This window comes from Benincasa hispida, chromosome 12 (genome assembly GCF_009727055.1).
Source record: "Benincasa hispida cultivar B227 chromosome 12, ASM972705v1, whole genome shotgun sequence".
NCBI classification, from domain to species: domain Eukaryota; kingdom Viridiplantae; phylum Streptophyta; class Magnoliopsida; order Cucurbitales; family Cucurbitaceae; genus Benincasa; species Benincasa hispida.
This window is the reverse complement of record NC_052360.1, coordinates 73,840,728-73,856,471: the sequence shown is the minus strand read 5'-3', so window position 1 is coordinate 73,856,471 and position 15,744 is coordinate 73,840,728. Positions and strand designations below refer to the sequence as shown.

Sequence of the window (15,744 nt, the reverse complement as noted above, 5' to 3'; positions counted from 1 at the left end):
TATGACACAAATCTCAACATGATGAAGGAGTGTGTGTTGGCTTAAGGGATTCTTAAGGCTTAAAGGGCTAGGAAGGGAGCTAACTAAGTATGAATGACTTCTAACTCTAAAAGTATTTCAAAGTATATGCTTTTACTAGTTTCAAAGTTAAGCATGTTTGAAAAATTCCTAAGTATAATATGTTTCATAAATGAGCTCAGAGCAAGCTTTAGATGAGTTAGTTACTCAACTATGTTAAGTTTTCTTAAAAGTTAGCGGTGGATGCATAAAAGGTTCCATGGAAACTAAGTGTTAAACTCATGTTTTATCTAAGGCATCCATGTTTTAAAAAGAAAGCTAAAGCATGAATTTCTTAACATGGCTAAATAAATGTTTTACTCAAACGCGTGGCTTAGTGCTAAATTATGTCAACGCAAGGGTCGAGTTTATGTGAGTTCAATGTTTTTAAAGTATACTAAACAATGAGTTAGCCTTTCATGAGCTATGTGCTTCAATATCTCAAAGTATGTTTAAGTACAATGGGTTTTATTTGAGCTAGATACTCCAATATTTTCAAATACATTTTAGTATGAACTTTTCATGAATGTTTAGTCCAGCATGACTTTTCATGATTTTCTAGCAAAAGGGCTAAAGATTATTTATGACCAATAATTGAGGTTTTATGATTATCCAACCACTGGCTATGTACCCTGGATTGCTAGCATATGTCAGAGACGTTTGATAGGAATTGTCAATGTACACTGATGGGAATTGTCAAAGTACTATAGTATGTGTAGCTGGGAATTGACTATATGTGCACGTGGGGATGAGATATGACTGGGTACAGAACCAGTAAGATTAGTTATCATCAGTCGAAGAGAGGAAACTGATGATAACCAATATTTTTTCAGATTTAAAGTATGTTTTCTGGTTTTAAAAAGAGAAAATGAGTTTAATCTATGGATTTACTGAGATATAATGTTATACTATTCTCATCTTTTAGTTTGAACGTTTTATGAGCATGGCCTTCCTCAGTCAAGGAGATGAAGTTGATGAATGACAATTTTCTATAAGCTAAGTATGTGTTCCTGGTTTTATTGGAATTTAGTAAATGTAACCTTTGGATTTATTGAGATATTTAATAATGTAATTTCCCTGGATTTTACTGGAACTATGCTAAAAAGTATGTTATGAATTTAATATAAATATTTAATGAATGAAAGGTCGGGTTTTTTAAACTAAGATGTTTTAGTTAAATGATATTCTTGATTTTACAAAAACTTAGGTGGGAGGAACCCTCTAGTTTTATAAAAAGTTAATATGTGGTTTTCACTGAGATATTTTATAACTATGATGTTTATGATGGCTAGGTGTTCTAAGGCTTTCTAAAGCTAAAGCTTGAATGCATTTCCAAAGTTATAGCTTATGTTCTTATTAACATGTTACTCACTGGGCTTTCCAACTCACTCTTTTCAATGTTTTGTTCCAGGATTGTGAGTTGCTTGACAAAGAAGGTTCAATCTGCCACTGTGGTTAAATATTTGTTAGTCGGGTGTTTACTTGGGTTTGGTGTATAATTAAATAACCTCTACGGAGGTAGAGTCAAGGCCTGGTCTGTAATTAGTTATATTCTGATGGTGATGTTGTTAATAGAGTAATGTGGAAATGAGTTAAGTTGTATTCTGTGATAGACTTACTGACATATAGGTTCACGGGGTAAAGCATAAGCAAAACAGGTTCATAAGATGTTAGTTTAGCAGGTTCAATTGGCAGTAGATGTCATAAGAGGGTTGGCATTTGCTGTCCTCACATCTTCCTCCTAGAGAAAGAAGTGATACTGGGAGGGGGTGTGACAACTGTAGTATTCACCACCATGATCAAGTTTAACAACTTTAATTTTCTTTCCAAGTTGAAGTTCAACCTCAGCTTTGAAAGACTTGAAAACATCCAAAGATTGAGACTTTTCATGAATTAAATATAGGTACCCATATCTTGAATAGTCATCTATGAACATAATAAAATATTGTTGTTCTTTTCAAGAAGCCACAGGGAATAGACCATAAATGTCTATATGTATTAGTTCTAAGACGTCTAAGCATCTGTTGGCACCTAATTTTTTTTTTATGTTCGTCTATTTTTCCTTAATACATTCCATAAAAACGTCAAAGTTACTTCAATCAAGGGAATAAAGAATTCCATCTGACAAAAGTTTCTGAATTCTCTATTTAGAGATGTGACCTAAACGCTTGTACCATAACATAGCGGAATTCTCATTTAATTTGCGCTTTGACCACATGAATTATATAGCAGGATATTGTTAAATGAAGCAAAAGAATGAATCATATATAAATTATCAATTAAAGAACCGGTACCAATAAGCTTGGAATCTTAAGAAAGACTAACTTTATTATTTCCAAAAGAACAAGAAAAACAAAATTTGTCCAAACTGGAAATATAAACTAAATTCCATCTAAATGACAGTACAACAAAAGTCTCATTCAAATCCAAATAACAACCAGTATTTTAAACATAATCTAAAATTCCCAATAGCTTCAACTGGAACTACTTTGCCATCGCCCACATAGATGAATTTTTCAGCATCATTTGGTGGCTAGCTCCATAGGCAACCCTACATTGATATACTTATATGAGTAGTAGCACTAGAATCTACCCACTAAGTATCTGTATGTACAGAAGCTAAATTAACTTCAAAACAAACTAAAGTAAAAAGTTTACCCTTATTTACACACCACTTGGCGTATTTAGGACAATCTTTTTTGAAGTGACATTCCTTTTTACAGAAAAAACAAGGATTTTCAATTACTTGTTTCTCTCTTTTATTTTGTTGAGATATCCCTTCTGCGACACCCATAGATTTCCTTTTCTTCTTAACATGAGAGTCAGTTGCCAAATGAGTACTTTCTGTCCTTTCTTTCTTAATCATATCTTCTTCTTGCATAGATAGTGAGATAAGTTCATTAATACTTCATTTATCCTAACTTATCTTAAACTGAGTGGATTGTGTAGAAAGAGAGATAAGTACCAAATGTATGAATAAAATTTTCATTTATCTCGATATCAAATGCCTTAATTTACCTGCGAGATTGGATATTTCCATAATATACTCCCTTATGTTTTCATTGCCCTTATACCTCATGGAAGTTAAAGAAGTTAAAAGACTACTTGTTTTCATTTTTAGCAAAATATTTCTCAATTTGAGCAAAGAACTTATTGCCATTTTCACTTTCCGTGATAGAGCCCCGAAAAGACTCCAAAATGAAGTGCCTAAAGATCATCAGACACATGTGATTTGACCGTTTTCACTTCTTTATATCAGCCGTATTTGGTTGTTCCTCAATAGAAATAGGTTTATTGGTACTTAGTGCAAGGTTCAAATCCATACACCCGAGAAATATCTCTAGGCTTTCGTTCCAAATCTTGAAGTTGGATCCATTCAACTTAGGGATTGAACTCAAATTTCCAGATATTTGAGTAAGACCAACTGAAACAATAAACAATAAATCATATACTCACTATTAAAATATGATAAATGATTTTACATATGTGGTGAGCCCCTTAAAAGATACCAAGCACAACATTAATGTCTAGCCTTTGGGCAAAGACACCAACTGTAAATGGTACTCTCAATCTAGTAATCAAAGTACTGACAATAAACTCTGTCAAAAAATAGTCTTTCTTTGGATCGATTATTTTTCAACTGAGCAATCCTTATAATTGTCACATACTCATTACCACATGCATACCCACAGTTTTGGCCAAATAATTGTCTTCCTTTGGGCCTATAATTATCCGCATAAATTCATGAATATTCACATCTTATATTTTATAATTAAATTACTCTAGATAAGAGAGACTACTTTGGTAACATATTATTTTGACGAATTCAATCCAAAATATAAGACAATAATATAATAATATTATTGTATAAGAATAATAGAAGAAGAACACCATATAGTCTTTACCAAAATTCACCCAATAATTGTTTACACATAGTACAATTAAAGCAACATAAACATAATATAAACATATGAATATCACCAAATGTCATCAATCAAATTTAGATGACTATAGTTTTCCTTAATTAAAATTTTGAATGCCCGTAGTAGGATCTCTAAGGTCCATTATATACTAGTTCAATTAGAGTTCCCATTGAACTCTAATTAATTAGGAATGTGCTTCTACCCATTAAGTCCATACTCAATTAGAATCTAGGGCCTTAATTAATTAGATCACATAGGGCTTAATCTAATAAAATAACCCAAAATATTAATCCACATACATAGTCCATATTTCAATTATACATATTATTATTTAAATACGTCTAACATGAAATTTCATGGAAAAATTGTGAAACAAACATGGCTATATTATAGCTGATCCTTCATAACTTTATGATAGAGACCTTTTGGAGTCTTGATAGGGTATATTCATATATATTTTTTTTCTAGTGATCTAACTAATTTGCCTCTAATTCAGTATATGTTCAATTGACCCTTGCTCACCCATTTTGGACCCCCTACTTAGTCTATTAATAGACACATTCAACAAGTTTTATAGAGGAAGTCAAATACAAACTACACAAACCATGACAACTTTTGGGGAATTAGTGTTGTGCATAAATCTCAAACCTTCTTATCAACCATTTGTGTGAGCACTTTAAGATATCATTATAGCACTTAAGATTATTTATGTCAAAGTTATCATAATAAATTTCAATCTAATTGCAGATATTAAACTGTTTTATTGAAATATTGTGAGTAAGAAGAATTATATCTCAATTTTTGTCAAGTAAATAGCTTGCTCACTCACTTGCAAAATTTAAAATTAATGGTAAAAAGTGATAAAAAAATTATTTTTAAATATAAAAAAATGAACTACAATCGCGATAAATTACTATAGACAGACTACCATTTTGCACTGTGTGGTTGTTTGAAAAACAAATAAAAAGGTTTTTTTTTTTCAGGCTTATAATGTTTGCTTTTTAGGAGCTCAAAAGTAAAAGTGGGAGCGACTTTGTGATAGGTTACAACAAATTGAGACGAGGAAGAAGTGAGCTTGAACTTGAAATCAATGGCAGTTCCTTCCAATTTCACTTCTCCTCGTCTAAATTCTCCTCGTTCTCTTTCCTTCTTCTTCAAAGCTTCCGTTTATTCCCTTCCCTTCTACAATTCCTGCACTTCCAAATCCATTTCCATCTCAAAACACAATGCACTCAATGCCTCCACAAGAACCAGACCCATGTCGATTAAAGCCGTTTCTTCTTCATCATCATCATCTTCTTCTTCCTCCTTTGGTTCTAGACTCGAGGAGAGTGTCAAAACTACAATTACCCAGAACCCAGTTGTTGTCTACTCCAAGACATGGTGTTCGTGAGTTCAAATCTCATCCATCTCATCTTTATATTTGTAATGCTTTTTTTTTTTTTTTAAGATTTACTTTATGCCCTTTTTCCTGATTTGGGTTTTCTTTAGTTTGTTGGAAACATTTTGAAATCAGATCGTTCCTCTTTTGAAGGTATTCTTCTGAGGTTAAGGCGTTGTTCCAGAGGCTTGGAGTGCAGCCATTGGTCATTGAATTGGATGAATTAGGTACTTTCTCTTCGCCTCTTTTTACACTTGCCGGTAATCTGAGTTCTGAAATCACTTCAATATCCCTCTATAATGATAAACTCCCATTCCTGTCATATGTTCTGACTATCAACTTAAAATTTCGGATTAAGTGGTAAGTTAATATGATACCAGGTTAATTCGATCCCCACAATGTTATTTTCTCCCAAATTGCTGATGTTAATACTTAATAGTTCATGTGAATCAAATTGATATACGGCCCCATATTGACTAATCGGCATAAACTTTTGGTGTTAAGAATATGGATAGAAGATTAAATATATCTTAAACTATTGCTTTAAGCTACACCTCGGAGTGATATAACATTTAGGTTTAGTAATTAGTGGTGGATTAATATGGAGCTATTTGCTTCGTTTTAAACCAGCATGAATTTTTCTTATTATTTTGTTTCTTTTTTTTAATCCTTTTATGAAATATGTAAGCCCACAATTTTTTTTTCCTTCAGGTCCCCAAGGGCCACAATTGCAAAAGGTACTTGAGAGGCTTACTGGACAACATACGGTACCAAATGTTTTCATCGGTTAGTACTGTATCCGGAACTTTTAGCTTCCGTTTGATAATCATGATTTTTGAAATTTGTGCTTCTTTTCTCACAATTTCTTGATCATGTTTTCATGTTCCTTAGTAAACTTTTGAATTGTTAACCGATTCTAAAAACAACAACGAGTTTTGGAAAACTACTTTTTAGTTTTCAAAACTTGGCTTGGATTTTGAAAACACTTTTAAAATCTAAACAACAAAATAAATAGATTAATGAGGTGGTAGTAGTATTTGTAGGCTTAATTTGCAAAGATTCTCCTTCAAAATATTATCTCCTCTCCTGTAATAAATGATCATTTGATACGTGCAAAATTTTGTTTTTAATAGAACTTTTTGTTTATCTCCATTGAGTACCTTTAGTCATGTTCCCAATCAAATCCCTTTGTTCAGTATATTCATCTAGAAATAATAATGGTTGTCTATAGGCTGAGAACAGAAGCATATAGAGGGGTTTAGGATTTTAGGTCTCAGTAAATGATTAGAGAACAATGTGTTAGACCCTCGATCCGGGGAAACCTGATTTGGCTCTATGTGCCTTGCATGAGCCAAGATCAGATCATATATGGTGTGGCACACTCAAAAGGATGTAGGTGGCTGGTGCTCCCCCTCTTGCATGAATGGATGCTGCTTGTAAAGAAACAAAGACATTTAGTTTGAGTAATTTGTCTATATCCAACACATGTTAGGCACTTCGACACCTGATGGACATATGATGGATACTTTTTAGCACAGCAGGCATGTGTGATACACTAGTTGTAATGTTGTATAAAGTAAATATGAGTCTTAGCACTTGTTAGGCCATTCTGGCATTTGTATAACATAATAAAAACATAAATAGTGATATATGATGAAAAATGAAAGTGAAATACATCATACTCGCTTTTAAGCAAAACATTTAAATGCACAACTCTGAATTTTCTTTTCTATACTAATGATATGTATTTTTAAAATATAAATTTAATAAACATATCCTTGCAGTAAAGTGTGTAGTCATTTCCATGTTATGTTATGTCCATATCCATGCTTTGTAGTTTTTCCATAGGGCAATTATCAATTTACACCCATGAACTTTTAGGGTTGTATCAATTTAAACTCTAAACTAATAATTGTATCAATCTAAGCCTTGATCTTTCATAATTGTATCAATTTAAACCCCAGACTAATAATTATATCAATTTAAATCTTGAACTTTCACAAATGTAACAGTTAAAATCTGGAAGTTTCATAGATGTATCAATTTAAACCCTCCATTATGTTTTATTTGGATACACTTGTGAAAGTTTAGGGTTTAGATTGATATACTTATAAAAGTTCAGGGTTTAAATTGATACAATTATTAGTTTGGGGTTTAAATTGTTGATACAACCATTAGTTTAAGGTTTAGATTGATACGACCCCCCAAGTTTAGAGGTATAAATTGATATCTATATATAGTTTGTTTTCTTGGGCAGGAAGCAAGTGGTTTTTTTTTGTGAAGTTTGAAACTGGGATTGTGTAAGACGTCTTGCATGTCTAGCTAGACTGTAATCTTCTGTACCTTAAAATTATAGTGGTTAATTAAAGTCCTTTACTCATATTCTCTTGCGTGCGCCTCAGCCTCACATCATCCCCACTATGTAGTTGTGAAGAGCCTCAATGAACTAACTACCCACCGCTCTAGCTTACCAAGTTAGTTGTAGAAACCAGTCACTACTATGGGCTAAGTTTCTTCCTTCTCTTCCACATGTTTCTGTTTTAGAAATTAGGAGATCGTGGAGGGTTTTTCGCCCTCCACCGAGTTAAACCACAAAACTCTAGCTTTACCTCTGGTAAATGTTCCATGAATGAGCTGAAAAAAAATGCCTAAGAGAACCTCTTTGTAAACACCGGGCTGAAAACACGCTTCTGTTTCTTTTCAACCAAATGCTTTACTGTAAAGAAATTTACTTGCAACTGAAAGCTACCCCTCTTTCAAAAATGCAAGTTGGGACACGACAATAAAGAGTTGGGGATAAAACCATCCAAAAACTGCACAGGACCTCAATAGAAAAAATGCATACACATCGTAAATGGTTCAAATCTTCCATTGTTTTCTCACGAAGAAAGTACTATTGATGTTTGCGCACAGGTCTTTAAAAGAATTCTATGTTGTGCCTTTCAAGAGCAACTAGCCACATGAAATACCTTATATTTATCCGAATTCTTACCCTCCAAAGCTTAGGAAAGGACAGAATGGGAAAAGGGGATGCAAAAATTCAATGAAGTATTCAAAGTTTGCAAAAGAAAAAGATCGACTAATCAATAATCCAAATACGGCAGATGAGCTTATACTTTGAGCTCATCAGCTTTTCTATTCTTTTAGGGCGAGCTCCAGCCCTAATCAATTTGTTTCCTCTTTTCTTTTTCTTTTTTCTTGAAATGAGCTCATATTTTATCAAAAGCCTTGTTTGTTCGTCACATTTTCAATTCTTCCTTAGTGAAGATCTTTGCATTTATCCCTCCCTTTAGCTCTATTAGCTTTCTGGTTCCCTCCTCAGAAAAACAAACAAAACACACAATAAACAACCAAACAACTCAGAAAAAGGATCAAATAGCTATACTGTTGTATTGAGAGTTCTTCAATATACAGTATGTTATGAATTTAAATTAGGAAAAACTAGGGTTGCTCTCCTACGATGAAAAAGGAAATATCCCTTGCACTCTATTGAGAGAGAGTGGGTTCCCTCTACTCTTAGACTCCACAACCTTGCTACTCGCTTACCTTCCAAAGGTCCCCTCAAAACCCTACAAATACCCTCCCTCAACCTCAGCCCATGCAGCCATGATCCTTGCCTGATCCACTTAACTGTCGTTATGGTTAATGTGTGGGTCTGATAAATGGTGGTATTCATCCTTCCAATCCATTCATTTTTTATAGGAAACAATATTCGGAAAAAAGTGACAAAATAGATAACCTAAGAGCAAGGGTAGAGATTACCTCCCCCCAACCCCAAACTAGCAAAGGAGAGCCTTCAAATTGTTAATAACAATTTTAAAACTGTGATTACAAAAGTAGTATGCCAATAAGGGTTGAGTCTGCTCCATTGGCTAGGGTTCGGGATCTCTTAGTCATACTGAGTTGGAGGTCCTAAGTTCAAACCTTCGGATGAGCTTAATACCAATTAATACCAAAAACTCTTAATGTCTCTCAGGTCTAGGCCTTGGGCAAGCATGGGTGCCCTCAAGTATAGGGGAGCGAAGCTCTGACTCCCAGTTATCGAAAAACAAAAAAACAAAAAGAATTAGTATGATTTGTACACCACCAAGAGGTATTCTGTTGTACGAAAAGCCAAAAAGACTCAAAAGGAGGATTTATCTTCAAATACCCGGTTGTTCCTTTTCCTCTAGAGGCCCTAGAGAAGAGAACACACTGCACAAAGCCAAAAGGACTTTTCCCCTACCATCGATGATCCTTCCATCAAGCATCTCCAATAGCCGACCATCAATCTTCTTAGGGAGGCAGAATATGACTCCGAATTCCGTAATTAGCGTATGCCACCTTTTAGCCACAAAAGGGCACTGGAAGGGATAAGTGGTTAAGGGATTCCTCCGTATACAAACATTTACAACACACATAAGGGGACATCACCCAGTTTCGGAGTTTCCTTTGGAGTTTTTCACGAGCATTCAAACTCCTATAAGCCAATGATCAAAGAAAGGCTTTATCCTTTTTGGGACCTTGAAGTTCCAGATTGGGTTCACCATTGGGTAGGTCAAATTCGTCTCCCAGTTGGTTACCTTCAAAAAGGTGAAGTTTTCAGTAAAAGAATCAGGTGAGTCGATCTTCTTTCTTCCACCTTATTCTATCCCAATCATTTAGGAACTCTCAGATTGACCGAATTCCCCAATTCTCTATTAAAGATGGATCTTCTAAATCCCAGGTCCCATGCATGACATTCGCAATCCCAACAATCAGCAATGGAGGCCCCTTTCTTTGTAGTAATGGAATAATATTAGGGAATTTGAGAGCAAAGACTACACCACAACAAGGTGGCCAGAGTACAGTAAAATTAAACGGTAAAAAGGAATTAAATTTTCATACCTTTGATGAATTTCCATAATGGCTTTCTTGCTGTGGCTCAAAAATATGATCAAGGTTTGTGGGAATCTTCTAATAGAGAACCCCAAGGGAGTGGAGAAGAGCCAAACTTTGGAGGGATTTCTTTGTGAAAAGTTTGTGAGTTTCGCTCTACCCTTAGGTCCTATGTATACCTATGGGCAAAGACTATTTGCCAAATGAAAATATTATAATATCAAATTTACATACACATGCATGCATGCATACATGCGTGTGTATATATATATATATATATATATGTATATATCAAATACAATTAATATGTTTCCCTTATATAATATATCTTATATATTAAATACTAATTTGATCCCTTATATAATATATCTTATATATTAAATACTAATTTGATCCCTTATTATTCTTATGAGCCGACAAGGAGACTTCAAGGGCCTATAGATTATAAGCTTCAATGATTCAAAATTAATTAATTAAACATATTTTAATCAATTAACTTTCATTCATCAACTCTACGCTCCATTACAGACCTAGGGTTGCACTCTCATAAAATATAGGACAAGTTATGTCCATGGATATAACTATAACGTGCAAGTCAATTCTTCACGAGTTGTTTGTAATTACAGTTGGGTCAAAAAGTCTGTTTTATCTCTGTAATTGCATCTTGTACCTTAAGTACCACTGATGTTCTAAGGAACCATCTAGATATGATCCAGCAAAAAACAAAGTTATTCTCGAGCCAGTAGAGGATTGGGTCCCATTGCCCAAGTAATGAAATCAACACTTGAAAGAACAAACTCATCTACTTTCCCTATCTGAGAAGGAGTGAGTTCCATCAATTTCCAACTACTCTTTTTTGTTTCTTAATTTTACAAGTAACAAGGAGAGCACGAAAAATATGAAGTTAAAAGAAGAAGAATAATATTAGTTACAACAAATGTTGACTTGAAATGCCCAGAAGATACATGGACCAAAACTCTCAGGCTGAACTATTAACGTAGGAGTCCCCAAAAGTCATGTTCAGCCCATAGGAACGTGACCAAAGAAAGTTTCCTTTCCCTTTCCTTTTCCCTTTCCGTTTTCTAAAAGCACATAATCATGTGTTGAAAGCTAAAAGAAGTTTATTAGGCGTGTGTTTGGTTTAATTTGTCAGGTGTTTAATTTTGAAAATAAGTCATTTTGGAAAAAATTGAAGTGGTTGGCAACCATCCAAAATAGTTTTTGAAACACTTTTAAGGTTTATTTTAAACCGTCTTTGTCAAAAGAGTTTAAATAAAAATGACTTTTTTGAAAAACTTTTTCTTTATCTGGTCAATCTAAACGGGCCCTATGTTTCTTTCCCCTCAATTGTGTCTACTCTTCATTCTTCTGATTGTAGTGCCTGATGTATCAGACTTAATCCTGCCACCCAAAATAGTGTGCGACATCAAAACATGATGCTATTATATATTTACCAACTGTGAAATTGGTTTTTGGAAATACTGCCCTTTGGTGTTGTTTCAAATAGCTACTACCATTTTCTTCATGGATGTTTATGATTATTGTTTTATTCATGGATGTTTACTGATTATTGTTTAAACTCAAATATCTCTCTGTGGCCAGGGGGCAAACACATAGGTGGTTGTACAGGTACATTTTTATGGCATAATTTCTTTTATCAAAGCGTTGAATCATTCAAAGGAAATGTAGATGGCTTCACTTATATCGATTATCGGTTTCGTGGTTGCTATTGTGATGCAGATACTGTGAAACTATACCGAAAAGGAGAACTCGAACCTTTGCTATCTGAAGCTAATGCTAAAAATTCAGAGACATAAGGATGAAGGCACATTTTGTTTTCTGAGCCATTTGCTGACTGACCCGTTGTTGATGTTCTCAATTCTACCTCAAGAAACACATGCGTTTTTAGTTAGGAAAATGATATGTATGTTAAGCTATTTGTGGATGCATTTGTTACAAGGAACTCCAAGTTGTGCTTGAAATAAGTGAGCATTTTATTACCTTGTTTTCCTGACATTTTCTTTCAAGTGTCATATGTTGTTTTAATGACAAAAGGACTGTAATTCCTTTAGCTAACAAAGCCAGTTTCTTTGGTGGTATGTTTGGGATTCAGAATGGTTTAAACCAAACTTATGAAATTGATCATATATATATATATATATAACCAAGGATCTTTAGAGTTACCATTAGAGTTAGATTCCAATGATCTTTTCAACATTTAATTAGTATAGGTTTGTTCTCGGCAATCTTAAAATTGAGATTTTAAATTACATATCGGTTAAATTATACAAAATATACCTAAACTTTGTACCTTGTATCAAAAATATCCTTGAATTTTCAAAAATTTCAAAAATATCCTTAAACTTACCAAATGAGTTAAAAAATACCCCTTTAGTGTTTTGTGTTAAAAATACTCCTACACTTTCAAAAGTTTAAAAAATATTCCTAAACTTTCAAAAGTTTCAAAAATATTGTTACGGTTGTATAAACAAAAATTGTTAATATCATTATACTCCTGTATTTTCCCTCCTTTTTTTCTTCCCCTCTCTTCTTTGATACCGAATTTACTTTTCTGTTAACTGTTTGACATCTGTTATCTAAAAAATAATAATAATAAAAATAAATAAAACTACACATTTCATTTAAAGTGTGAGCTATAATAAGACAGAGAATCATGAAAACATCAAGGAATTTTATGACTTAAATATTTTAACAAAGTTGTACGTTATTAGTTGAGTGAATGATCAAATACATTATTTAATTGACTATTAATCCTTTACGTTTTAAAGGAAAAATTAATTTTAGAATTTTGTGAGATTTTATGGGATTTTATGTTATAACTTAATTTTTTTTTTTTTTTAGTTGCTAAGAAAATTGACATAATAATTGAAAAATTAGTAGAAAAATGAGAGTATCCATATGAAGGGGAAAAAAAAGAGGATATTTTGAAACTCTTTTTTTAAAAAAAAAAAAAAGAAAAAGAAAAAATTAGACTCATTTTTACATTGAGATATTAACGGATTTTGTTCATATACTATCAGTAGAGATATTTATTATTTATTTATTTATTAAGTTTAAGGGTATTTTGAAATTTTTTAAAGTTCAAATATACATTTGAAACTAAATTTTAATGGTTTTCATCCAAAACTAATATTTTTTAACTCTTTTGGAAAGATTAAGTGTATTTTGAAACTTTTGAAAGTTCAAAGATACTTTTGACGTGCTTTTTATAATTTAGCCTATATTATTTTATGAACAGTTTTGTTTAAGTATCAATTTTGATTAAGATAAACAAAATAATTTTCCTCTCTTTGGTTTTTTTTTTTTAATGTTTACTGTACTGTAAAGTTATAATTTGATTCCAATATTTTTTATTTTTATTTTATTTTTAATATAGAATTGTTTTCATTGAGATTTTACTAAAGTAATAATTTTTTTTCATAACTTCAAGATTTTAAATTTTCTAACTAAACAATTAAATGAGTTATCTAAAGTCTGATTAATTTGTAATAAAATATATTCTTTGAAGTTTTAAAAATAACTAAATTAAAAATTAGAAAAAAAAATCAAATGACTATATTATGTTAATGTGCTTAAATTAAAAAAAAAAAAAAACTATATTCACAACAAAAAAAAAAAACAAAAAAAAATACTGTATATTTATGTTATTTATCGTACTAATTTTATTTTATTACGTTTAAAAAAAACAATAGTTTATTTTGTTACTTGGACAGAAATCAAATATTTTATAAAAAAAGGGAATTTTAATATATTAATCTTTTGATGTCTATGATATTTTCCTAAATTGTAACATTTATGCATAAATATTAATTGCATTTTTTAAGTGAAATTACGTTTTTAGTAGCTGTATTTTATTCATAATTTAAAAAAAATTCAGATAATTTCTATCAATTTTCACAGTATTTTTGAAAGTTTTGTACGACATGGAGGCTGAAAAAGTGGAAGCTTCGTGGAGTCAAATGTTGGTCTGACTCTGACATCAACACTCACCCAACGGATACAAACGGGAAATTTTTCATTTTTCATTTTCAATATTTTTCAAAAAGCTCACCAAATAATTGCCACCTACTTTTTCTAAAAGAAATTTCTATGTATAGAAAAAATATCAAACTATTTCTAAAAATAGCAAAATATATATATATTGATAAACATTAATAGAATTCTATCGATATTTATCTGTGATAGAATTTGATAGAAGTCTATCATTGATAAAGGCTAATAGAAATTTATCTATGATAAAAATGGATAGAAATCTAAAATGATTAAATTTTGTTATTGTATAGAAACTCCTTTCTAAATAAGAAATTATATTTTTAATACTATTTGGTCTAGGTTTCAAATTTTCGTAAAGAAAAAAAAAATGTGAAATTGTAAATATATATATATATATATATACTTTTGAGTTACCTTGTATCCAAAATATTCTTAAACTTTCAAAAGTTTCAAAAATACTTTAAACTTTTAATAAGAGTCCAAAAATATCCAAAACTCACAATAAGAATATTTTCGAACTCTTTTTTAGAAGTTTGAGGGTATTTTGAAATTTTTGAAAGTTTAAGAATATTTTTTTTACACCAAATCCAAAATTTAGGAGTATTTTGTATAATTTAGCCAAACAAATTAATAGCTAAATATTCTTGAACTATGAGGTAGGTTTGAGAACTTTAATTACATCCATAAACTTCAATTTTATGTTAAATTACGTGTTTAGATAATTTTATATCTATTTGATTCTTAAACTTTTTAAAATTTATCTAAAACTCGTTCAATTTTTAAATTTGCATCCAATAGATTCTAAATTCTAAAAAGTGATAATTTCAATAGTTTCTTAAATTTTCGGTTTTGTGATCAAGTTTTGTTTAACATTTTTTTTTTTTGTTGATTTAGAAAACTAGACACAAAGTTGAAAACTTATAGCTACACTTGACATAAGATCTAATTTTATATCTATTAGATTAATTGGTTTTTTTAAAAAAAATAAATAAATATATGAACGATCTATTGACATAAAATTGAAAGGTATAGAGTTTGTTAGATATTTTTAAAGTTTAAAAATTTATTAGATATAAATTGAAAATTTTAGAGATATATTAGACACTTTTAAAATTAGACAACCAAAATAGATATAAAAGAAAAACTTGCCATTTAACTTTAAAAATATTAATTTTAACCTTCCTTTTGAAATTATTATTCCAAAGCACCCATTTAGATTATTTTTCAATAAAAAAAATAAAGAAAATTGACACGACTACCTATGTGTAAGAATTAAAATGCATGATGACATCATTTACAATATAATTTATGTACATTAATGTGATAATTGTTATGAAAATTTTGATTTTGTGAATAGCATTGTAAATGAAGTCTTCGGCATCTTTTAAGTTAAAATAAATTATCTTAATTTTCAATATAGTTAAAATTGAGTTGTAAATGATATTATGTACACAATTTTTGGAGTTTTACCGTCAACTATCATATTAATTTATGTCATTCATTTAAATACAA

General features: G+C 31.2%; 1 protein-coding gene across 1 annotated transcript; it reads left to right on the top strand.

The window, feature by feature from the left end:
• The first annotated feature begins 4,967 nt into the window (after nucleotides 1-4,967).
• Nucleotides 4,968-12,317, top strand: LOC120067357 (glutaredoxin-C5, chloroplastic-like). Its single transcript, XM_039018930.1, has 5 exons — nucleotides 4,968-5,369; nucleotides 5,515-5,588; nucleotides 6,073-6,147; nucleotides 11,821-11,847; nucleotides 11,959-12,317. The coding sequence occupies exons 1-5, from the start codon at nucleotides 5,071-5,073 to the stop codon at nucleotides 12,033-12,035; spliced, it is 552 nt and encodes a 183-aa protein (XP_038874858.1). The 5' UTR covers nucleotides 4,968-5,070; the 3' UTR covers nucleotides 12,036-12,317.
• The last annotated feature ends 3,427 nt before the right edge of the window (nucleotides 12,318-15,744 follow it).

Bases quoted from the DNA above. Each gene is read 5' to 3' on its own strand.
- LOC120067357 (XM_039018930.1), top strand. From the start codon at position 5,071: ATGGCAGTTCCTTCCAATTTCACTTCTCCTCGTCTAAATTCTCCTCGT. The intron at 5,589-6,072 runs GTACTTTCTCTT...TTTTTCCTTCAG, and splicing joins CATTGAATTGGATGAATTAG to GTCCCCAAGGGCCACAATTG. The intron at 11,848-11,958 runs GTACATTTTTAT...ATTGTGATGCAG, and splicing joins ACACATAGGTGGTTGTACAG to ATACTGTGAAACTATACCGA.